This window comes from Triticum urartu, chromosome 3 (assembly GCF_003073215.2).
Source record: "Triticum urartu cultivar G1812 chromosome 3, Tu2.1, whole genome shotgun sequence".
Taxonomy (NCBI): domain Eukaryota; kingdom Viridiplantae; phylum Streptophyta; class Magnoliopsida; order Poales; family Poaceae; genus Triticum; species Triticum urartu.
This window is the reverse complement of record NC_053024.1, coordinates 408440930-408466954: the sequence shown is the minus strand read 5'-3', so window position 1 is coordinate 408466954 and position 26025 is coordinate 408440930. Positions and strand designations below refer to the sequence as shown.

Here is a 26025-nt window from a genome sequence, read left to right as displayed (position 1 = left end):
CTGGATCAAGAAGGAGGAGACGTCTCCCGTCCCGTACGTGTGTTGAACGCGGAGGTGCCGTCCGTTCGGCGCTTGGTCATCGGTGATTTGGATCACGTCGTGTTCGACTACATCATCACCGTTCTTTTGAACGCTTCCGTGCGCAATCTACAAAGGTATGTAGATGCATCCAATGGCTCATTGCTAGATGAACTCCTAGATGATCTTGGTGAAACGAGTAGGAAATTTTTTGTTTTCTGCAACGTTCCCCAACAGTGGCATCATGAGCTAGGTCTATGCGTAGTTCTTCTTGCGCGAGTAGAACACAATTTGTTGTGGGCGTAGATTTGTCAACTTTCTTGCCGCTACTAGTCTTTTCTTGCTTCAGCGGTATTGTGGGATGAAGCGGCCCGGACCAACCTTACACGTACGCTTACGTGAGACCGGTTCCACCAACTAACATGCACTAGTTGCATAAGGTGGCTGGCGGGTGTCTGTCTCTCCCACTTTAGTTGGAGCGGATTCGATGAACAGGGTCCTTATGAAGGGTAAATAGAAGTTGACAAATCACATTGTGGCTTTAACGTAGGTAAGAAGACGTTCTTGCTAGAACCCTAATTCAGCCACGTAAAACTTGCAACAACAATTAGAGGACGTCTAACTTGTTTTTGCAGCAAGTGGTTTGTGATATGATATGGCCAAAGTTGTGATGAATGATGAATGATCTGTATGAGATGTATGAGATGTTCATGCTATTGTAATAGGAATCACGACTTGCATGTCGATGAGTATGACAACCGGCAGGAGCCATAGGAGTTGTCTTTATTCTTTTATATGACCTGCGTGTCATCGAGAAACACCATGTAAATTACTTTAATTTATTGCTAAACGCGTTAGCCATAGTAGTAGAAGTAATAGTTGGCGAGCAACTTCATGGAGACACGATGATGGAGATCATGATGATGGAGATCATGGTGTCAAGCCGGTGACAAGATGATCATGGAGCCCCAAGATGGAGATCAAAGGAGCTATGTGATATTGGCCATATCATGTCACGTTAATTATTTGATTACATGTGATGTTTATCATGTTTTGCATCTTGTTTACTTAGAACGACGGTAGTAAATAAGATGATCCCTCATAACAATTTCAAGAAGTGTTCTCCCCTAACTGTGCACCGTTCCTAAAGTTTGTCGTTTCTAAGCACGCCGTGATGATCGGGTGTGATGGATCCTTACGTCCACATACAACGGGTGTTAACGAGCCTAGCATGTACAGACATGGCCTCGGAACACATGCAAAACACTTGGGGTTAACTTGACGAGCCTAGCATGTACAGACATGGCCTCGGAACACAGAAGACCGAAAGGTCGAGCATGAGTCGTATAGAAGATACGATCAAACATGAAGATGTTCACCGACGTTGACTAGTCCGTCTCACGTGATGATCGGACACGGCCTAGTTAACTCGGATCATGTAATACTTAGATGACTAGAGGGATGTCTAATCTAAGTGGGAGTTCATTAATAATTTGATTAGATGAACTTAATTATCATGAACTTAGTCTAAAATATTTTACACTATGTCTTGTAGATCAAATGGCCCACGTAGTCCTCAACTTCAACGCGTTCCTAGAGAAAACCAAGCTGAAAGACGATGGCAGCAACTATACGGACTGGGTCCGGAACCTGAGGATCATCCTCATAGCTGCCAAGAAAGATTATGTCCTACAAGTACCGCTAGGTGATCCACCCGTCCCACAGAACCAAGACGTTATGAACGCTTGGCAGACACGTGTTGACGACTACTCCCTTGTTCAGTGCGGCATGCTTTACAGCTTAGAGCCGGGGCTCCAAAAGCGTTTTGAGAGACATGGAGCATATGAGATGTTCGAAGAGCTGAAAATGGTTTTTCAAGCTCATGCCCGGATCAAGAGATATGAAGTCTCCGATAAGTTCTTCAGCTGTAAGATGGAGGAAAATAGTTCTGTCAGTGAGCACATACTCACTATGTCTGGGTTACATAACCGCTTGTCTCAGCTGGGAGTTAATCTCTCGGATGATGCGGTCATTGACAGAATCCTCCAGTCGCTTCCACCAAGCTACAAGAGCTTTGTGATGAACTTCAACATGCAGGGGATGCAAAAGACCATTCCTGAGTTGTTCTCTATGCTGAAATCAGCGGAGGTAGAAGTCAAGAAGGAACATCAAGTGTTGATGGTCAATAAAACCACTAAGTTCAAGAAAGGCAAGGGTAAAAGGAACTTCAAGAAGGACGGCAAGGAGGTTGCCGCGCCCGGCAAGCAAGCTGCCGAGAAGAAGCCAAAGAATGGAGCCAAGCCCGAGACTGAGTGCTTTTATTGCAAAGGGAAGGGTCACTGGAAACGGAACTGCCCCAAGTACTTAGCGGACAAGAAGGCCGGCAACACCAAAGGTATATTTGATATACATGTAATTGATGTGTACCTTACCAGTACTCGTAGTGACTCCTGGGTATTTGATACCGGTGCCGTTGCTCATATTTGTAACTCACAGCAGGAGCTACGGAATAAACGGATACTGGCGAAGGACGAGGTGACGATGCACGTCGGGAATGGTTCCAAGGTTGATGTGATCGCCGTTGGCACGCTGCCTCTGCATTTACCTACGGGATTAGTTTTAAACCTCAATAACTGTTATTTAGTGCCAGCTTTGAGCATGAACATTGTATTGGGATCTCGTTTAATTCGAGATGGCTACTCATTTAAATCTGAGAATAATGGTTGTTCCATTTATATGAGAGATATGTTTTATGGTCATGCTCCTATGGTGAATGGTTTATTCTTAATGAATCTCGGGCGTATTACTACACATGTTCATAATGTGAGTACCAAAAGATGTAAGGTTGATAATGATAGTCCCACATACTTGTGGCACTGCCGCCTTGGTCACATAGGTGTCAAACGCATGAAGAAGCTCCATGCAGATGGAATTTTAGAGTCTCTTGATTATGAATCATTTGACACGTGCGAACCATGCCTCATGGGTAAAATGACCAAGACTCCGTTCTCAGGGACAATGGAGCGAGCAACCAACTTATTGGAAATCATACATACTGATGTGTGCGGTCCAATGAGTGTTGAGGCTCGCGGTGGCTATCGTTATGTTCTCACCCTCACTGATGACTTGAGTAGATATGGGTATGTCTACTTAATGAAACACAAGTCTGAAACCTTTGAAAAGTTCAAGGAATTTCAGAGTGGGGTTGAAAATCAACGTGACAGGAAAATCAAGTTTCTACGATCAGATCGTGGAGGAGAATACTTGAGTCACGAATTTGGCACACACTTAAGAAAATGTGGAATAGTCTCACAACTCACGCCGCCTGGAACACCTCAGCGTAACGGTGTGTCCGAACGTCGTAATCGCACTCTATTGGATATGGTGCGGTCTATGATGTCTCTTACTGATTTACCGCTATCTTTTTGGGGCTATGCTTTAGAGACTGCCGCATTCACTTTAAATAGGGCTCCGTCGAAATCCGTTGAGATGACACCGTATGAATTATGGTTTGGGAAGAAACCTAAGCTGTCGTTTCTAAAAGTTTGGGGATGCGATGCTTATGTGAAGAAACTTCAACCTGAGAAGCTCGAACCCAAGTCAGAAAAATGCGTCTTCATAGGATACCCAAAAGAAACTATTGGGTACACCTTCTACCTCAGATCCGAAGGCAAGATCTTTGTTGCCAAGAATGGGTCCTTTCTAGAGAAAGAGTTTCTCTCGAAAGAAGTAAGTGGGAGGAAAGTAGAGCTTGATGAAGTATTACCTCTTGAACCGGCAAATGGCGCAACTCAAGAAAATGTTCCTGAGGTGCCTGCACCGACTAGAGAGGAAGTTAATGATAATGATCAAGATACTTCTGATCAAGCACCTACTGAGATTCGAAGGTCCACAAGGACACGTTCCGCACCAGAGTGGTACGGCAACCCTGTCTTGGAAATCATGTTGTTAGACAACGGTGAACCTTCGAACTATGAAGAAGTGATGGCGGACCCGGATTCCGACAAATGGCTAGAAGCCATGAAATCCGAGATAGGATCCATGTATGAAAACGAAGTATGGACTTTGACTGACTTGCCCGTTGAACGGCGAGCCATAGAGAATAAATGGATCTTTAAGAAGAAGACAGACGCGGATGGTAATGTGACCATCTATAAAGCTCGGCTTGTCGCTAAGGGTTATCGACAAGTTCAAGGGGTTGACTACGATGAGACTTTCTCACCGGTAGCGAAGCTAAAGTCCGTCCGAATCATGTTAGCAATTGCCGCATTCTACGATTATGAGATATGGAAAATGGACGTCAAAACGGCATTCCTTAATGGTTTCCTTAAGGAAGAATTGGTATATGATGCAGCCGGAAGGTTTTGTCGATCCTAAGAATGCTGACAAGGTGTGCAAGCTCCAACGCTCGATTTATGGGCTGGTGCAAGCATCTCGGAGTTGGAACATTCGCTTTGATGAGATGATCAAAGCGTTTGGGTTTACACAGACTTATGGAGAAGCCTGCGTTTACAAGAAAGTGAGTGGGAGCTCTGTAGCATTTCTCATATTATATGTAGATGACATACTGTTGATGGGAAATGATATAGAACTCTTGGACAGCATCAAGGCCTACTTGAATAAGAGTTTTTCAATGAAGGACCTTGGAGAAGCTGCTTATATATTAGGCATCAAAATCTATAGAGATAGATCAAGACGCCTCATAGGTCTTTCACAAAGCACATACCTTGATAAGATATTGAAGAAGTTCAATATGGATCATTCTAAGAAGGGGTTCTTACCTGTGTTACAAGGTGTGAAATTGAGCTCAGCTCAATGTCCGACCACGGCAGAAGATATAGAAGAGATGAGCGTCATCCCCTATGCATCAGCCATAGGTTCTATTATGTATGCCATGCTGTGTACCAGACCTGATGTAAACCTTGCCGTAAGTTTGGTAGGAAGGTACCAAAGTAATCCCGGCAAGGAACACTGGACAACGGTCAAGAATATCCTGAAGTACCTGAAAAGGACTAAGGACATGTTTCTCGTTTATGGAGGTGACGAAGAGCTCGTCGTAAAGGGTTACGTCGACGCTAGCTTCGACACAGATCTGGATGACTCTAAGTCACAAACCGGATACGTGTATATGTTGAATGGTGGGGCAGTAAGCTGGTGCAGTTGCAAGCAAAGCGTCGTGGCGGGATCTACATGTGAAGCGGAGTACATGGCAGCCTCGGAGGCAGCGCATGAAGCGATATGGGTGAAGGAGTTCATCACCGACCTAGGAGTCATACCCAATGCGTCGGGGCCAATCAAACTCTTTTGTGACAACACTGGAGCTATTGCACTTGCCAAGGAGCCCAGGTTTCACAAGAAGACAAGGCACATCAAGCGTCGCTTCAACTCCATTCGTGAAAATGTTCAAGATGGAGACATAGAGATTTGTAAAGTACATACGGACCTGAATATAGCAGATCCGTTGACTAAACCTCTCCCTAGAGCCTCAACACTCATTGGACCGCACACATCAGTATGTATGATTTCCAATAAGTTGGTTGCTCGCTCCATTGTTCCTGAGAACGGAGTCTTGGTCATTTTACCCATGAGGCATGGTTCGCACGTGTCAAATGATTCGTAATCAAGAGACTCTAAAAGTCCATCTGCATGGAGATTCTTCATGCGTTTGACACCTATGTGACCAAGGCGGCAGTGCCACAAGTATGTGGGACTATCATTATCAACCTTACATCTTTTGGTATTCACACTATGAATATGTGTAGCATTACGCTCGAGATTCATTAAGAATAAACCATTCACCATCGGAGCATGACCATAAAACATATCTCTCATATAAATAGAACAACCATTATTCTCGGATTTAAATGAGTAGCCATCTTGAATTAAACGAGATCCTGATACAATGTTCATGCTCAAAGCTGGCACTAAATAACAATTATTGAGGTTTAAAACTAATCCCGTAGGTAAATGTAGAGGTAGCGTGCCGACAGCGATCACATCGACCTTGGAACCATTCCCGATGCGCATCGTCACCTCGTCCTTTGCCAGTCTCCGCTTATTCCGCAGCTCCTGCTTTGAGTTACAAATGTGAGCAACCGCACCGGTATCAAATACCCAGGAGGTACTACGAGTACTGGTAAGGTACACATCAATTACATGTATATCACATATACCTTTCATGATGTCGGCCTTCTTGTTCGCTAAGTATTTGGGGCAGTTCCACTTCCAGTGACCACTTCCCTTGCAATAAAAACACTCAGTCTCGGGCTTGGGTCCATTCTTTGGCTTCTTCCCGGCAGCTTGCTTACCGGGCGCGGCAACTCCCTTGCCGTCCTTCTTGAAGTTCTTCTTACCCTTGCCTTTCTTGAACTTAGTGGTTTTATTCACCATCAACACTTGATGTTCCTTTTTGACTTCCACCTCTGCTGATTTCAGCATTGCAAATACTTCAGGAATGGTCTTTTCCATCCCCTGCATATTGAAGTTCATCACAAAGCTCTTGTAGCTTGGTGGAAGCGACTGAAGGATTCTGTCAATGACCGCGTCATCCGGGAGATTAACTCCCAGCTGAGTCAAGCGGTTATGCAACCCAGACATTGTGAGTATGTGCTCACTGACAGAACTATTTTCCTCCATCTTACAGCTGAAGAACTTGTCGGAGACTTCATATCTCTCGACCCGGGCATGAGCTTGGAAAACCATTTTCAGCTCTTCGAACATCTCATATGCTCCGTGTCGCTCAAAACGCTTTTGGAGCCCCGGTTCTAAGCTGTAAAGCATGCCGCACTGAACGAGGGAGTAATCATCAGCACGTGTCTGCCAAGCGTTCATAACGTCTTGGTTTTGTGGGACGGGTGCGTCACCTAGCGGTGCTTCTAGGACATAATCTTTCTTTGCAGCTATGAGGATGATCCTCAGGTTCCGGAACCAGTCTGTATAATTGCTGCCATCGTCTTTCAGATTGGTTTTCTCTAGGAACGCGTTGAAGTTGAGGACAATGTTGGCCATTTGATCTACAAGACATATTGTAAAGATTTTAGACTAAGTTCATGATAATTAAGTTCATCTAATCAAATTATTCAATGAACTCCCACTCAGATAGACATCCCTCCAGTCATCTAAGTATAACATGATCCGAGTTAACTAGGCCGTGTCCGATCATCACGTGAGACAGACTAGTCAACATCGGTGAACATCTTCATGTTGATCGTATCTTGTATATGACTCATGCTCGACCTTTCGGTCTTCTGTGTTCCGAGGCCATGTCTGTACATGCTAGGCTCGTCAAGTCAACCTAAGTGTTTGCATGTGTAAATCTGTCTTACACCCGTTGTATGTGAACGTTGGAATCTATCACACCCGATCATCACGTGGTGCTTCGAAACAACAAACTGTCGCAACGGCGCACAGTTAGGGGGAACACTTTCTTGAAATTATTATGAGGGGTCATCTTATTTATGTTGGAAATATGCCCTAGAGGCAATAATAAAAGCATTATTATTATATTTCCTTGTTCATGATAATTGTCTTTATTCATGCTATAATTGTATTATCCGGAAATCGTAATACATGTGTGAATAACAGACACCAACATGTCCCTAGTAAGCCTCTAGTTGACTAGCTCGTTGATCAACAGATAGTCATGGTTTCCTGACTATGGACATTGGATGTCATTGATAACGAGATCACATCATTAGGAGAATGATGTGATGGACTAGACCCAATCCTAAACATAGCACAAGATCGTATAGTTCGTTTGCTAGAGTTTTCCAATGTCAAAGTATCTTTTCCTTAGACCATGAGATCGTGTAACTCCCGGATACCGTAGGAGTGCTTTGGGTATACCAAACGTCACAACGTAACTGGGTGACTATAAAGGTAGACTACGGGTATCTCCGAAAGTGTCTGTTGGGTTGACATGGATCAAGACTGGGATTTGTCACTCCGTATGACGGAGAGGTATCACTGGGCCCACTCGGTAATGCATCATCATAATGAGCTCAAAGTGACCAAGTGTCTGGTTACGGGATCATGCATTACGGTACGAGTAAAGTGACTTGCCGGTAACGAGATTGAACGAGGTATTGGGATACCGACGATCGAATCTCGGGCAAGTAACATATCGATTGACAAAGGGAATTGCATACGGGGTTGATTGAATCCTCGACATCGTGGTTCATCCGATGAGATCATCGTGGAGCATGTGGGAGCCAACATGGGTATCCAGATCCCGCTGTTGGTTTGACCGGAGAGTCGTCTCGGTCATGTCTGCTTGTCTCCCGAACCCGTAGGGTCTACACACTTAAGGTTCGGTGACGCTAGGGTTGTGAAGATATGTATATGCAGAAACCCGAATGTTGTTCGGAGTCACGGATGAGATCCCGGACGTCACGAGGAGTCCCGGAATGGTCCGGAGGTAAAGAATTATATATAGGAAGTGCTGTTTCGGCCATCGGGACAAGTTTCGGGGTTATCGGTATTGTACCGGGACCACCGGAGGGGTCCCGGGGGCCCACCGGGTGGGGCCACCTGTCCCGGGGGGCCACATGGGCTGTAGGGGGTGCGCCTTGGCCTACATGGGCCAAGGGCACCAGCCCCACTAGGCCCATGCGCCTAGGGTTTCAATGGGGAGGAGTCCAAGTGGTGGAAGGCACCTCTAGGTGCCTTGGGGGGGGAGGGAATCCTCCCCCTGGCCGCCGCACCTAGGAGATCAGATCTCCTAGGCTGCGCACCACCCCCCTTGGCCCTCCTATATATAGTGGGGGAGTGGAGGGATTTCATAAACCAGCCCCTGGCGCCTCCCTCTCTCCCCGTTACGTCTTTCTCGTGTAGTATAGGCGAAGCCCTGCTACTGTGACGCCCTGCATCCACCACCACGCCGTCGTGCTGCTGGATCTTCATCAACCTCTCCTTCCCCCTTGCTGGATCAAGAAGGAGGAGACGTCTCCCGTCCCGTACGTGTGTTGAACGCGGAGGTGCCGTCCGTTCGGCGCTTGGTCATCGGTGATTTGGATCACGTCGTGTTCGACTACATCATCACCGTTCTTTTAAACGCTTCCGTGCGCAATCTACAAAGGTATGTAGATGCATCCAATGGCTCATTGCTAGATGAACTCCTAGATGATCTTGGTGAAACGAGTAGGAAATTTTTTGTTTTCTGCAACGTTCCCCAACAATTTACTACCGTTGTTCTAAGTAAACAAGATGCAAAACATGATAAACATCACATGCAATCAAATAATAGTGACATGATATGGCCAATATCATATAGCTTCTTTGACCTCCATCTTGGGGCTCCATAATCATCTTGTCACCGGCATGACACCATGATCTCCATCATCATGATCTCCATCATCGTGTCTCCATGAAGTTGCTCGCCAACTATTACTTCTACTACTATGGCTAACACGTTTAGCAATAAAGTAAAGTAATTTACATGGCGTTTCTCAATGACACGCAGGTCATACAAAAATAAAGACAACTCCTATGGCTCCTGCCGGTTGTCATACTCATCGACATGCAAGTCGGGATTTCTATTACAAGAACATGATCTCATACATCACATATATATCATTCATCATTCATCACAACTTTGGCCATATCATATCACATGACACTTGCTGCAAAAACAAGTTAGACGTCCTCTAATTGTTGTTGCAAGTTTTACGTGGCTGCAATAGGGTTCTAGCAAGAACGTTTTCTTACCTACGTAAAAGCCACAACGTGATTTGTCAACTTCTATTTACCCTTCATAAGGACCCTTTTCATCGAATCCGCTCCAACTAAAGTGGTAGAGACAGACACCCGCTAGCCACCTTATGCAACTAGTGCATGTCAGTCAGTGGAACCTGTCTCACGTAAGCGTACGTGTAAGGTCGGTCCGGGCCGCTTCATCCCACAATACCGCTGAAGCAAAATAAGACTAGTAGCGGCAAGAAAGTTGACAACATCTACGCCCATAACAAATTGTGTTCTACTCGTGCAAAGAGAACTACGCATAGATCTAGCTCATGATGCCACTGTTGGTGAACGTTGCAGAAAACAAAAAAATTTCCTACGTTTCACCAAGATCAATCTATGGAGTCAACTAGCAACGAGAGGAGAGTGCATCTACATACCCTTGTAGATCGCGAGCGGAAGCGTTCAAGAGAACGGGGATGATGGAGTCGTACTTGCCGTGATCCAAATCACCGATGACCAAGTGCCGAACGGATGGCACCTCCGCGTTCAACACACGTACGGAGCGGATGACGTCTCCTCCTTCTTGATCCAGCAAGGGGGAAGGAGAGGTTGATGAAGATCCAGCAGCACGACAGCGTGGTGGTGGATGCAGCAATGATCGCAGCAGGGCTTCGCCGAGCTTCTGCAAGAGGGAGAGGTGTAGCAGGGGAGAGGGAGGCGCCAAGACTTGAGGTGCGGCTGCCCTCCCTCCCCCCTTTTATATAGGCCCCCTGGGGGGGCGCCGGCCCTGGAGATGGGATCTCCCAAGGGGGCGGCGTCCAAGGGGGGTGGAGTGCCCCCCAAGGCAAGTGGAGGCGCCCCCCACCCTAGGGTTTCCAACCCTAGGCACAGGGGGGCCCAAGGGGGGGGGGGCGCACCAGCCCAGTATGGGCTGGTTCCCCTCCCCACTTCAGCCCATGGGGCCCTCCGGGATGGGTGGCCCCACCCGGTGGACCCCCGGGACCCATCCGGTGGTCCCGGTACAATACTGGTGACCCCGAATCTGTCCCGATGGCCGAAACTACACTTCCTATATATAATTCTTCACCTCCGGACCATTCCGAAACTCCTCGTGACGTCCAGGATCTCATCCGGGACTCCGAACAACTTTCGGATTACTGCATACTCATATCTTTACAACCCTAGCGTCACCGAACCTTAAGTGTGTAGACCCTACGGGTTCGGGAGACACGTAGACATGACCGAGACGGCTCTCCAGCCAATAACCAACAGCGGGATCTGGATACCCATGTTGGCTCCCACATGCTCCTCGATGATCTCATCGGATGAACCACGATGTCGAGGATTCAAGCAACCCCGTATACAATTCCCTTTGTCAATCGGTACGTTACTTGCCCGAGACTTGATCGTCGGTATCCCAATACCTTGTTCAGTCTCGTTACCAGCAAGTCACTTTACTCGTACCATAATGCATGATCCCGTGATCAACCACCTGATCACATTGAGCTCATTATGATGATGCATTACCGAGTGGGCCCAGAGATACCTCTCCATCATACAGAGTGACAAATCCCAGTCTCGTTCGTGCCAAGCCAACAGACACTTTTGGAAACACCTGTAATGTACCTTTATAGTCACCCAGTTACGTTGTGACGTTTGGTACACCCAAAGCACTCCTACGGTATCCGGGAGTTGCACAATCTCATGGTCTAAGGAAATGATGCTTGACATTCAGAAAAGCTACAGCAAACGAACTACACGATCTTTGAGCTAAGCTTAGGATTGGGTCTTGTCCATCACGTCATTCTCCTAATGATGTGATCCTGTTATCAATGACATCCCCATGTCCATAGCCAGGAAACCATGACTATCTGTTGATCAACGAGCTAGTCAACTAGAGGCTTACCAGGGACACATTGTGGTCTATGTATTCACACATGTATTACGATTTCCGGATAATACAATTATAGCATGAATAATAGACAATTATCGTGAACAAGGAAATATAATAATCATTTTATTATTGCCTCTAGGGCATATTTCCAACAGGGAAACAGCGGTTTCCTACTACCGCGGTCAGATTCGGCACTACCGGCCTGCCAAATTCAAAAATATTCCTACCAAACTCTAATCCAGATAGTCTAGTTACCTTCTCCAACCTACTCAAGCCTAGATTTAGCCAAAAATGTGGAGATGCAACCACCATTCCCCCTAAGAAGCAAGAACTGAAAACAAGACAAAGGGAGAGAAGGAACGGGGGCAATACCGACATCCATGGCAAGAGAACGAGGTGGGGATCGACTCCACCGAAGGAAACAGAGAGGGATGCCCCGGAGACGAAGATCCGCCGGAGCCCTCCCGCGGCGTGGCGAGGCTGGAGAGAGAGAGGAAGAGGAACGAGGGGGCAAAGAGAATGGGTATGGGGGAGAAGAAACCTCCCCCTGCCCCGATATAATCCCCTGGTTTCGTCCCTCAGCGGTAGTACCGCTTGTAAGCGGTAGTACCGCGCGCCAGTAGTGGTAGTACCACCCAGCACGCCACGGCAACCAAACAACAAGGCCTAGCTCAAAAGAAGAAAACAAAAAGGCAAGAAGAGAGAGCACACCAGCAAACGGCCAAGACACACCTCTTCAAGAGAGGGCGGTGGCCGAGGCCACCTATGTTTGAGTCAAGAGGTACGGCGCCGCGAAGATTTTAACCTTGGGCCCATGACCAGAACTCGTCTTTGAAACAGAAGTACCATCAATAATGGCTAAAGTGAAAGACTTGATCAATTTATGCATAATGGGGGGAGGAAGAGTTCATTTAGAGAACAACACTCCCCCTATGTCCATGCCTACACCTAAACTAGACAACAAATTGAGCGTGGTGGGGTGTGCAAGGGTTCAAGCCACATTGCTTGAATCAATGATATTTAGCTCATGCCTTAACTCGCAAAATCTTGCTTCATCCAAGGGCTTCGTGAAAATATCTGCAAGGTTGTCATGAGTGTTGACATAGTTGAGCTCGATCTCTCCTCTCCTAATGTGATCCCGGATGAAGTGATACCGAATCTCAATATGCTTCGTCTTGAAGTGTTGCACCGGGTTGAGAGAGATCTTGATGGCACTTTCATTGTCACACCAAAGAGGCACTTTGTCACAAGTGACACCGTAATCATTTAAAGTTTGCCTCATCCATAGGAGTTGTGCACAACAACTACCGGCTGCTACATACTCCGCCTTGGTGGACGAGAGAGACACACAACTTTTCTTTTTGGAAGACCAACTTACCAAAGAGCAACCAAGGAATTGGCACCCTCCGGAAGTGGACTTCCTATCCACTTTGTCTCCCGCCCAATCGGAATCCGAGTACCCTACAAGCTTGAAGTTTGATCCTCTTGGGTACCATAAGCCAAAGTTTGGGGTATGAGCCAAATATCGAAAGATTTGTTTGACCGCCACATAGTGACTTTCCTTAGGTGCGGCTTGAAACCGTGCACAAATTCCCACACTCAACATGATATCCGGTCTAGATGCACAAAGGTAAAGCAAGGATCCAATCATGGAGCGATATACCTTTTGATCCACCACTTTACCATTGGGATCTATGTCAAGTTGGCACTTGGTGGGCATTAGAGTGGAAGCCGTCTTGACGTCACTTAGCTTGAATCTCTTGAGCATGTCTTGAGTGTATTTGGATTGGTTGATGAAGGTTCCTTCTCTTCTTTGCTTCACTTCGAACCCTAGAAAGAACTTCAACTCTCCCATGGAGGACATCTCGAACTTTGAGGTCATGAGAGCAGCAAATTCCTCATTGAAAGCTTTGTTAGGTGAACCAAAGATAATATCATCAACATATAATTGGCACACAAACAACTCCTCTTTGACCTTCTTAGTAAAAAGAGTGGGGTCGATTAGCCCAACTTCAAAACCACGGTCTTGTAACAACTCGGTAAGGTGGTCATACCACACACGTGGGGCTTGTTTAAGGCCATAGAGTGCCTTAACGAGTTGATACACATGATTGGGAAAGTAGGGATCCTCGAACCCGGGGGTTGCTTGACATAAACCAATTCATTAATAGGACCATTAAGAAAAGCACTCTTCACATCCATTTGTTGTAACTTAAAGTTATGATGAGAAGCATATGCAATCAACATGCGAATGGATTCAAGACGAGCAACGGGAGCAAAGGTTTCACCGTAGTCGATACCCTCGACTTGGGAGTAGCCTTGTGCTACTAAATGAGCCTTGTTGCGAATGATAATCCCATGGGCATCTTGCTTGTTCTTAAATATCCACTTGGTTCCAATGACATTGTGGTTCCCTGTCGGTCTTGGCACCAATCTCCACACTTTGTTGCGCTCGAAGTTGTTGAGTTCTTCATGCATGGCATTGAGCCAATCCGGATCTTCTAGCGCCTCATAGACCTTGTGGGGTTCGACACAAGAGACAAACGTGTGATGCTCACAATAGTTTGCTAATTGTCTACGAGTACTTACCCCCTTTCGTAAGCTTCCAAGCACATTCGTCATGAGATGATCCTTGGTGGAGAGCTTGGAAGCAACCTTGGCAGCACGACGCTCCAAATCCTCCTCGGGGGTGAGACGAGGAGTGATCACTTGATTATCTTCAGCACTGTCTTGAGCTTGTTCTTGTTCTTGAACTTGCTCGGAGGAGAGAACTTGACCTTGGGCATCACTTCATGTGTCAACACTGTCTTGAGCATGATCTTGCCCTTGGTCATGTTCTTGAGGACGAGGGCCTTCATGTTGTTCTTCGGAAGCGTGTGGGCCTTGGGTTGGTGATGGATCCACTTGAATGGAGCATTGTCCTTCTCCTTCGGCCACAAGGGGTTCCTCAATGGGTAGGATAAAACCAACACCCATTCTTCTTATGGCTTGAGGAGGAATTTCATCACCTACATCACAAGTGCCACTTTGCTCCACTTGGGAGCCGTTATTCTCATCAAACTCCACGTTACATGTCTCCTCAATAAGTCCCGTGGATTTATTGAGGACACGGTAAGCATGAGAGTTTGTAGCATAACCAACAAATATGCCCTCATAAGCTCTAGCCTCAAATTTAGACAACCGAACACCTTTCTTGAGAATGAAACACTTACACCCGAACACCCGAAAGTACTTGAGGTTGGGCTTGTTACCGGTGAGTATCTCATATGGAGTCTTGTTCAATCCCTTGCGGAGGTAGAGCCGATTGGATGCATGACACGCGGTGTTGATGGCTTCGGCCCAAAAGTTGTACGGAGACTTGAACTCCGCCATCATGGTCCTTGCTGCATCCATCAATGTCTGGTTCTTCCTCTCCGCAACACCATTTTGTTGAGGGGTGTAAGGTGCGGAATATTGATGCTTGATCCCCTCATCACTAAGAAACTCATCCAAGGTGTAGTTCTTGAACTCGGTGCCGTTGTCACTTCTTATTGTCAAGATCTTTGCATAGTGTTGACGTTGTGCTTCATTTGCAAAGTCAATGATGGTTTGTTGGGTCTCGCTCTTCCTCTTGAAGAAATACACCCACGTGTATCTTGAGTAGTCATCCATAATCACCAAGCAATACTTCCTACCCCCAAGACTATCGAAGGATGGAGGCCTAAAGAGATCCATGTGAAGGAGCTCCAAAGGCCTCTTTGAATAAATGATAGTCGTGGGAGGGTGAGCCTTCTCATGTAGCTTTCCTTCGATACAAGCTCTGCAAGCATGATCTTTAGCAAAACTAACATTAGTTAGTCCACGGACATGGTCCCCCTTGAGAAGACTTTGCAAAGATCTCATATTGACATGGGCTAGACGGCGATGCCAAAGCCATCCCACATCAACTTTAGCCATTAAGCATGTCGCGGTCTTAGTGGGTCGCTCCGAAAAGTTAATCACATATAGACCGTTCTCAACATGTCCAACAAAGACTACTTTAAGAGTCTTGCTCCACAAGAGGGCCACAGTATCGACATCAAAGAAAGTGGCAAAGCCCATGATAGCAAGTTGACGAACAGAAAGTAAATTGTATGCAAGGGACTCAACAAGCATGACCTTCTCGATCGTGAGATCATGAGAGATGGCCACCTTGCCAAGTCCCAATACCTTAGAGGATGAGGCGTCACCCCGCTCGACATTGGTGGGCATAGATGAAATCTTGTGCACATCCACCACCAAGTCCTTGCTTCCGGTCATATGATTTGTATCTCTGCTATCGAGCAACCATGATCCCCCACCGGAAGCAAACACCTACAAGAGATTAATGCTTGGTTTTAGGTACCCATTTTGTAATGGGTCCTTTGATGTTAGTAACAAGGGTATTTGGAACCCAAATAGACCATTCAATGTATTCATGAGGAGAGCCAACGAATTTGGCATAGACATGCCCATCACTAGCACGGCATAACACATATGAAGGATTAAAGTCGCCGGCTTTGATGCGAGGAGTGGCATTGCCCTTTTTGACAATGCCACCCTTCTCATTGTTCTTCTTCTTCTTCTCCTCGGAGGCACTCTCTCCCTCCTTAACAAAGGTTTGCATGAGAGGAGGAGGTCGTTTGGTCTTGTCATTCTTCTTCTTGTTCTTGGAGTCGGGCACGTACCCAACCCCTTTCTTGGCCACAACTCCCTTTTGGTTGATCAAGAGGTCGTTGAGGTTCTTCTTGCCTTGTATGCAAGTCGCAAGACCTCTCTCAAGTTGCCCCTTTAGCTTAGCATTCTCCTCAACGAGATGCACATGCTCACAACACGGGTTAGTAGCATTTGCATTATCAATTAACATCATACGAGGAAAAGTGGCTTTTTCCTTGGTTAGCTTTACTTGAAGTTGATCATGAGACTCTTTGAGGCTAGCATGAGCACCCTTCAAGACCTTGTGAGCCTTGTCAAGTAGATCAAACTCCTCTTTGAGTCTAGCAAGATCAACCTCAAGTTCGGCCTTCTCGGAGTTTAGCACATGAGAAACAATGAGGACATGATCATAATCTTTCTTTAACTTAGCATGATCAACGTTGTGTGACTCCTCAAGAGCCAAACGAAGACCACGCTCTTCCTTAAGAGCATTGGAAAGATCTGAAATCTCATCGGCATAGTCACGACTATGCTCTTCCATCTTAGTGATGGTGTCTTCGTGAGCCTCGATCATGTCATTGGCTTCACCAAGTTGTTCCAAGAGAGCAACAAAGTGCTTCTTGGATTTTCCCTTAAGTTTGCCCATAAACGCCTCAAACTCATTTGTCTCCACATTCGCTCCCTCAAGTTCATTAATGCTATCCGTCAGAGAAGGATGATTAATGATGGTAGTTTTTTTGTTGGGGGTTACCTTGTTGGTGGCTTTAGCCATGAGGCATTTGGCGGTGATACTCTCATTGGGTGAGTCAAAGAGGGACACCCGTGGAGTCGTCGCAATGGCAATGGAGGCCATGGCAACCGACTCATCACCTTCATCATCATCGTCATCCTCATTGTACTCTTCTTGTACCACCAATGCCTTGGGAGGAGTCTTCTTGGTGAAGTTTCTCTTGTTGGGGAACGACTTGGCCTTGTCCTTTCGGATGAGCTTGCCACCATTGTCTTCCCTCTTCTCATACGGGCACTCCGCAACAAAATGACTCACGTTGCCACAATTGTAGCAAGTCCTTACACGTTGCTTGCTCTTCGTGCCACTTGAGTTGTTCTTGTTAAAGTTTGGCCTCGAGTTTTTCTTGCTCCAAAATTGCCTTGAAGCGAGTGCCATGTGTTCATGATATGCATACTTCGTATCCTCGGGGTTTCTCTCCTCTTCTTCCTCTTCTTCTTCTTCTTCTTCAACGGAGAGCTTTGCCTTCAATGCAAGGTTGGACTTCTTTGCCCTTTGAGAACGAAGCACCGCATTGTCGGCGGTCTTGTCCAAAATGTTCATGGCCACAAAATCACCCAACACTTCGCTTGAGGTCAAAGTGTGGAAGTCCGGTCTTTGACGAATGAAGGAGGACATGGCCTTGTGGTAGGGCATCATTGCCTTGAGGAATTTGCGCTTGATCCAATTGTCATCGTGTCCTTGCTCCCGTGATCTCGGAGTGAGACCGTGAGTTTGGTTACCCTCTGATAAAGCTCACGAGGTTCTTCATCTTCTTTCATTGCAAACTCATCGGCCTCATCTTGCACCACTTCATAATTGGAGCGTTGAATGCTTGCGCTTCCCGGTAGAGGGAGACGACACAAATCCATGCGTCTTTGGCCAAAGCGAAGGGCCGAAGATGAGGCAGGTCTTCGGGTGGGATTGCATCTTGAATGATGAAGAGAGCATTCTCATTGAATTGATTATCCGCGGCTTCTCGAGGAGTGAAGTTGCTTGAATCATGCGGATAGAAACCTCCTTCAATGATTCTCCAAAGGTTAGTGTTCACATGATTTAAATGACGTTTAAAGCGGTAAACCCAAGAATCAAAGTCCTCATTTTTCACAATCTTAGGGGGAGGACCGGCATGATTCAAATGAGTAGAAGGAACCGGTCCACCATAAACAAGTGGTGGTTCCACATGAGCAAAGATGTCGGTGCCATTTTTACCACTAGAAGAAGGAGCCTTTTCACTACTAGCTTCCCCCTTGTTGGGGATAGCATCCGTCACCTTGTCGGTGGGGTCACCCACTTTCAACGGTGCGGTGGATAGTTTAAGCCCCTCAAGAAATTTAGTAAACATGCTCTCAACCTCGGTCGTCATGGAAGTTTTCAATGTCTCCAAGGCCACATTGAACTCCTCACGAGAGACCGAGGTTCCCCCATCGCCCGTAGACGAGGTCGGATTCACACCGGAGTGTTCCTCCACACCGTCTACGGTATCAACCATACTCTTTGGACGGTGAAGTCCTTAATAAAGAGATAAGGCTCTGATACCAATTGAAAGGATCGATATGGTTGACTAGAGGGGGGGGGTGAATAGGCAACTACCAATTTTATAACTTTTCTTTACCAAATTAAAATTTGCATCAAAGTAGGTTGTCTAGATGTGCAACTAGGTGAGCAACCTATATGATGCAATAACAACAAGCATACAAGCAAGCAAGAGAAGTAACACTAAAGAGTTTGCACAAGTAAAGGTAAGAGATAACCAAGAGTGGATCCGGTGAAGACGAGAATGTGTTACCGAAGTTCCTTCCTTTTGAGGGGAAGTACGTCTCCGTTAGAGCGGTGTGGAGGCACAATGCTCCCCAAGAAGCCACTAGGGCCACTGTATTCTCCTCACGCCCTCACACAATGCGAGATGTCGTGATTCCATTATTGGTGCCCTTGGAGGCGGCAACCGAACCTTTACAAACAAGGTTGGGGCAATCTCCACAACTTAATCGGAGGCTCCCAACAAAACCACAAAGCTTCACCACAATGGACTATGGCTCTGTGGTGACCTCAACCGTCTAGGGTGCTCAAACACCCAAGAGTAACAAGATCCGCTAGGGATGAGTGGGGGAATCGAAAATCCCTTGGTGGAAGTGTAGATCGGGGCCTTCTCAACCACTCCCGAGCAAATCAACAAGTTTGATTGGCTAGAGAGATTGATCGGGCGAAAATGAAGCTTGGAGCATTTAATGGAGCTTGAGCATTAATGGAGCTTGAGGGGGAAGAGGGTAAGTCAAAGGAGAAGAAGGGACCCCCTTTTATAGTGAGGGCAACAATCCAACTGTTGCCCCACCAACCAGCCCCGCACAGGGCGGTAGTGCCGCTAAAGGGGGCGGTACTACCGCTGAGCCAGCGGTACTGCCGCTCCAGCGAGCGGTACTGCCACGCAGAGAAGAGCAGCAGGGATCTGGACCCAGCGCGGTACTACCGCGGTGGTAAGGGCGGTACTACCGCTCAGAAACGGTACTACTGCCTCTACTGCCGCAACTAGTGCCGCAAAACCCGACACGAGAAAAAGAGCCCTCGAGTCGAGGCAGTAGGAGCCAGAAAGCCCAGCAGTAGTACAGCTGCGGGGTCACAGGCGGTACTACCGCTGCGGAGCGGTACTGCCGCTTGTGACTTTTCAAAAAACTAATACAACTTATATTTTAAAGCAGAGGGAGTATAAAATATATGAAAATTCAACAATACCAACGGCACATAAAAGTGCCCACAACCTTTCTAGTGTTAGAAGAACCATTATGCTGACCAAACTCAATTGATTGTTATACTGTGAGATCCTTTCGTCATAAGTTAATAGTTAATAACACAGTAAAGTTAAGGTTTGCATGATTCCTAAGACCATAACAGTATCGAGTTGCTTCATACCAAATGATGCACTTTGTAGTTTGTCAAACGTCAACCATAATAGGGTGATCATAACGACATTTTATGAATTTATCGAAAAAGTACGACAAGGAACTAGATAGCTCAAGACTGGGATTTGCTCCTCCGACAATGGAGAGACATTTTTTGGGCCCTCTCGGTGTCATGATATCCATCATTGTCTGGCTAGACACAATGCGATTGATCACGGGGTGCCTTGCTTGATTCGTCCTATTTGGCGTTGCTTTGCTCGGCATGTGGTCATATGATGGTCCTTGACGGAATACTCCTTAGGAGTGAGTTCTCATCACCCAGAATAACGTTGACACCAGATTTTTCCCGCGCCAAAAGTGATCCAATCGGACCCATTATATCATCGCTATACGTGCGGGTTGTTCCGCAAACTCTCGTATTGATAACGTGAGAATATGAGGGCTCTCGGACGCGCATGTTCGTCACATAGGACGCAGCCCACTCTGGATTACATTTTCTCTTTTTATTTTCTCTCTTTTCATTTTCCACCCATCACATGCAAGTGATTGAACATATAAGCGAGAAAATGAAAAGCATGATTGCATGCATGAATAAATAAGGGCTCAAAACAGACACACAGGACACTGACCCTGGATGTTTAGGGGATCAGATTTGCTAAGCCTGTGTGTAGATGCTCACATCCATGTTTCTTAGCATGCCTTGGTGTCCATTTCTTAAACATGTTGTCCATATATAGCTTACTTAACTTGCTAGCTAGTACAGTTGATCTTTAGGCCAATAACGGAACGGGTCATCTGGTTCATATAATTGCGTAGGACAAAACATATGACGACTCTGCTGTCGTGTGTGTGACCACCTACAAAACTTAACATCCCGGCGCGCGGCCCCGTAGCAGCATAAATACCGGCCGGCGGCACCGTTGGACTTCGTGCACTCCACAGAACGGAGACCCCACGCCACGGCCGCGAGTTACTGCCGACCGTGTTCGTGTGCGGCACGGTGATTAGGCCGTAACGAGATCCTACTGTATTAATTAACCGGCTAATTAGATTTACTCCTACAGTAGTACATAGGGACCGTCCCACCCTGTGTGTCCGTCGTGTCTACGTATATATCACCGCCGTAACCACTAGCGACAGCCGAGCTCCAGGCCATGGCGCCTGCCGCGTTCGACGCCGAGGCCGGCGGCCCGGCGATCGTGGCCGCGGCAGGCAACGACGCGCACAAGCCCGCCCCCGGAGCCGACGCCGATGCCGGCGCCGCCTTCGTGCTCGAGTCCAAAGGTACCCGGCCTACCCCGCCCCGCCCTCCCGCGCTTCTCCGGCAATGCGGGGACCTGCTGATTCGATTTTAATCGCTCATGGCAGGGACGTGGTGGCACGCGGGTTTCCACCTGACGACGGCGATCGTGGGGCCGACGGTGTTGACGCTGCCGTACGCGCTGCGGGGGATGGGCTGGGCTCTCGGCATCACCACGCTCTCCCTCATCGCCGCCGTCACCTTCTACGAGTACTCCCTCATGTCCCGCGTGCTCGACCACTGCGAGGCGCGCGGCCGCAGGCACATCCGCTTCCGCGAGCTCGCCACCGACGTCCTCGGTAATTAACCCGCGCGCCGACCTCCTCCACACCATACATCTCCTCCATGTGTTCGCCGCAATGCCCTGACGCCCACTACGAGTGACAGACGATGCGTCCCGACCCATCTTCTGAGATTGCGTTTGTGTGCACGGCAGTACGGCATGAACAGTACCACTGTGCTTTTGCTGTCGTGCGATAGTCCTCCCATTAATCTGGATGCGTGTCTTGGTGAATTTGTGCTGGGAGAGAGAGATGTGTGATTAATTATGATTCGTTTTTTGGGAGATGTGTTTGGTGTGCAGGCTCCGGGTGGATGTTTTACTTCGTGGTGATTGTGCAGACGGCCATCAACACAGGCGTTAGCATCGGTTCCATCTTGCTGGCGGCCGATTGCATCGAGGTGAGCCCTGCGTAGCCTCCAAGAACTACTGAATTTAACTGTAAATTTCATTAGCCTGTTATGTATGCTTTGTTTGCTGTTCTGTAGTTAGTTTCATGTCGTCTTCGTTGTGGACATAAATAGTTGGAGTTGCCTATAATACTCTGCAAACTAGGAATACCCACAGAGGAGAGGGTTGCGGTCCCAAATGTACAAGGTCATTCATTTCATTCTTGCGTGGCTTTGTCATACTGCCATACGCACTCATGCAGCATAAGGCGCTGCATATTCTGGCCTAATTTCAGACTCTAATGTGTTGTTGCTTCAGGATTGCCGTAACTACTTAATCAGCACGCAGACACTAGTCTTTTCGGAAGAAAAAAAGCACGCTGACACTAGTTTGATAAGGGATACTCAGTGCTGAGTTGACATTAGTAAGAAAGCTGCTCCTTGACGCCAGTGCATGGCAGGATTCCAGACATGCAAGTAATGTTTGATTGGCATTGCTCGTGGGTGTGTGCGCAAGTATGCAGCAGTATGTCCCAGTAGCAGTATCTTGCATATCCGATGTCATTATTCTGAAGTCTGAACCGTAGAGACACTATGATTGATCGTTTAGCAGTTTTGTTGAACCATGGGAACACATGGTTTCCCACTCATTTGGTTCAAATGTCCTGATGTTGATAATATGTCCGAAACCAGTGTTCACAACAGTAAAACAGCAAATGAAGTAGTTCATCTGTCATTTTCATGTGCTTCTTGTCCTGGGCTCCTGGCTTTGGAAAGTTTTGAACATATATAAATATATAGTTGTGTGCTACCTCTGAATTGCGCACTATTTATGCCTCTCTGTCAAGATTACAATACCTTTTTCTGACATTTAAATGCTACAGGGGAAGGAGATATTTCAAATCTTTTCATGTCTCTTGACTTGAAGTCTGAATATTTCAGTATATGCATCAAATTCAAGACAAGACTACCAATTTGTTGTAAATAGATTAGAACAGAAATTAATTGGCAACAAATTGAATTATATTCTTTCTTGGATAGGAAGGATTTCACTGGCTGACTTGCTAGTTTCTACATTTTTTACAACCAAAGATAATTGGCACTAATATGTACAACCAGTAAAGTTGGGTGAACAGCCTTATGTCCGTTGTCATAGATATTAACTAAAAAAATGCTTTCTGTTCTCTGCTCATATCATTATTTTCATTAGCTGATCATTATTGTGGCCAAACAGATAATGTACTCGAGCCTTGCTCCCAATGGTCCCCTAAAACTGTACCACTTCATCATCATCGTGGCTGTGGTGCTGGCCTTCCTCTCCCAACTACCATCGTTCCACTCGCTGCGGCACATCAACTTGGTCTCACTACTCCTAAGCTTGGGCTACACCATCCTTGTGTCTGCTGCTTGTATTCGTGCAGGTATTATTGCGTGAGCTCTCCTTACTACACCTCCTGTCCATTCCTGATACGTTTCTCATAAGATTTAAGAGAATTATTATATGTTGAAGATTTAGGAACTAGATTCCTGAAACACTTAGGCTGGCATATCAGAGGAATCAGATGCCATAATCTTTCATGGTACTTCATAGATGTATAAGCTAGTTCCTTATAGAAACTGCTCTTTACAGCTATATCTTTGCAGTGATTCTTTGATGTACGCCATTGGAATAAACTCATATGCAAAGACACGTCGACACCACAGCACCAGGGAGTCATTAGCTGTGACATTCTTCTACAAAACGCATTAGTGGTTGTTAAGGTAGCACCGATTCCCCAGCAGCCGTAGCATTACAAACTAACCCAGACTCTTCTGTGTTCGCAAAACCCAGATTAGTCTGTAAAGTGATCAATAGTGCCTCAGTAGGCACATGATAGTAATCAGTGTGTTCAGTGATTTGCGGTTTTCACTATTGAGAACTACAATGGCCCTTTCCAACAATTGAAGCATGTGACTGAAACTAAATGACACCTAAGAAAGTGTTTGCTTTTGTGGTTGTCGTGATGAATCCTCCATTAGTCACCAATTACAAATTATTGTACTTAAATTGACGATTTTGTCACCATTCAGCTCTATTTCAGAACTCGGTAGACAAGAAGACATTCTAGATTTATCTGAATATTTTTCTTTCCAGTAAGACTTATTTACCACGGGTCGATTACAGCATACATCAAATTTATGTTAGTTCATAACAATGATTCCGATTTTAGGCACAAACCAAACAACGGGGTCGAGATATTGATGTGATCAATTCCAAAGTAAAACCGAATTTGTCTGCTGGATTCTTTTGGCCCACAATTGAGTTAAAATACTCGTTGTTATAAACTTATCAAGCATCTCTCTGTCAGAAATTCTAATTTAGTTTGTGGCGAAGTTCCATAACAAAAGAAGAATATAATCGTATGTACAAGTAGGAAAACTATGTTCATGCAGGCATAGTCCATTTCAGGTTTTTGTGCTCTGCCATACGGTATTTAACTTGTTACCATTCTTGACAGGTTTGTCGAAAAACGCTCCAGCCAAGGACTACTCTCTAAGCTCATCCAAGTCAGAGCAGACCTTCAATGCCTTCCTCTCCATTTCCATCCTGGCATCTGTTTTCGGCAATGGCATTCTGCCTGAAATCCAGGTATATGATCAATTCTTGTCAGCAGCCCCCCCACCTCCCCTGAAATCAGTACAGATTCCGTTGTTACATTGCATATATCTGTGTGTCTGGAAATTAACTAAAAGGCCCAAACTGTGTGGATGACGCCAAGCATACTGGGCCATGTAATTATCATGTGGCGCCGGGCTCTTTCTTCATCGAGTCTGCATTACAGACAGAATCAAATTTGAATGGGGCATTACAGGCCTATCATACAAACCTCATAGTGGGCCTATTTTTGAACTCGGATTTGCAGGCTACCTTGGCGCCGCCGGCCGCCGGGAAGATGATGAAGGCTCTGGTGATGTGCTACTCCGTCATAGGCTTCACCTTCTATCTCCCGTCCATCACCGGCTACTGGGCGTTCGGCAGCCAGGTCCAGTCCAACGTCCTCAAGAGCCTCATGCCGGACTCAGGGCCGGCCCTCGCGCCGACCTGGCTGCTGGGCCTCGCTGTTCTCTTCGTCCTCCTCCAGCTCCTAGCCATTGGGCTCGTGTACTCCCAGGTGGCATACGAGATCATGGAGAAGAACTCAGCGGACGTGACACAGGGCAAGTTCTCGCGCCGGAACCTGGTGCCGCGGCTGCTGCTGCGGACGCTCTACCTGGCCTTCTGCGCGCTCATGGCCGCGATGCTGCCCTTCTTTGGCGACATTGTCGGCGTGGTCGGCGCCGTGGGGTTCATCCCGCTCGACTTTGTCCTCCCCGTCATCATGTACAACATCGCGCTTGCGCCGCCGAGGAGGTCCACGCTGTACATCGCCAACACGGTCATCATGGTCGTCTTCACAGGCATCGGGGCCATCGGCGCCTTCGCCTCTATACGGAAGCTCGTGCTAGACGCCGGCCAGTTTAAACTCTTCAGCAACAACGTAGTCGACTGAAGAACGCACATCTATGTAGAGTCTAGTTTGTTGGGTGCTTAGTAGTCCCCTGATTTCTTGAGGCATAGGCGTATAGCTAGGTAATTAAGCTTTGTACCTCCCCTTTTACATAGCTATTAATTTACACGTAAGCACGCATGCATCCGTCGAGTGTACACCACAATAGTACCCCTTCGTTACATAATGTAGTAATGTAGTGTACCCATATCCACTATACTAATACTAAACATATAAAATATGAAAATATGTTTTGCGATATTTTTTTAGTGGAATGGCAGGTGCTCTGCCTTTTCATTATAGGAAGGGGGAAGTACAGTACAAGGGCAAAACCCCCAAAAAATCAAAGAGGAAAAGGAAGGCTTGAGGTTGAGAAGGTCTTAGCTTAGCCAAAACTAACTACACATGCACTATTCCCATGCCTCCTTAAGGAGGCAGATTTCATCAGAGATAATGTTACAAAGCCGTTGAACAGGCAGGCTCTCATGTTGAAAGAGACGTCAATTTCTCTCATTCCAAAGATTCCGTAAAAGCAGTGTGTTACAAAAAGACTATATGCACTACACATTATTTGATATATCTAATGACATGTATTTGATCTTCTAGATGTAGATATTTTT

General features: G+C 46.6%; 1 protein-coding gene across 1 annotated transcript; it reads left to right on the top strand.

The window, feature by feature from the left end:
- Positions 1–20855: 20855 nt before the first annotated feature.
- LOC125548409 (probable GABA transporter 2) lies at positions 20856–25550 on the top strand. The gene is made up of 6 exons (XM_048712011.1): positions 20856–21193; positions 21278–21508; positions 21793–21890; positions 23113–23299; positions 24377–24507; positions 24782–25550. The coding sequence occupies exons 1-6, from the start codon at positions 21064–21066 to the stop codon at positions 25406–25408; spliced, it is 1404 nt and encodes a 467-aa protein (XP_048567968.1). The 5' UTR covers positions 20856–21063; the 3' UTR covers positions 25409–25550.
- The last annotated feature ends 475 nt before the right edge of the window (positions 25551–26025 follow it).

Bases quoted from the DNA above. Each gene is read 5' to 3' on its own strand.
- LOC125548409 (XM_048712011.1), top strand. From the start codon at position 21,064: ATGGCGCCTGCCGCGTTCGACGCCGAGGCCGGCGGCCCGGCGATCGTG. The intron at 21,194-21,277 runs GTACCCGGCCTA...CGCTCATGGCAG, and splicing joins CTTCGTGCTCGAGTCCAAAG to GGACGTGGTGGCACGCGGGT. The intron at 24,508-24,781 runs GTATATGATCAA...TCGGATTTGCAG, and splicing joins GCATTCTGCCTGAAATCCAG to GCTACCTTGGCGCCGCCGGC.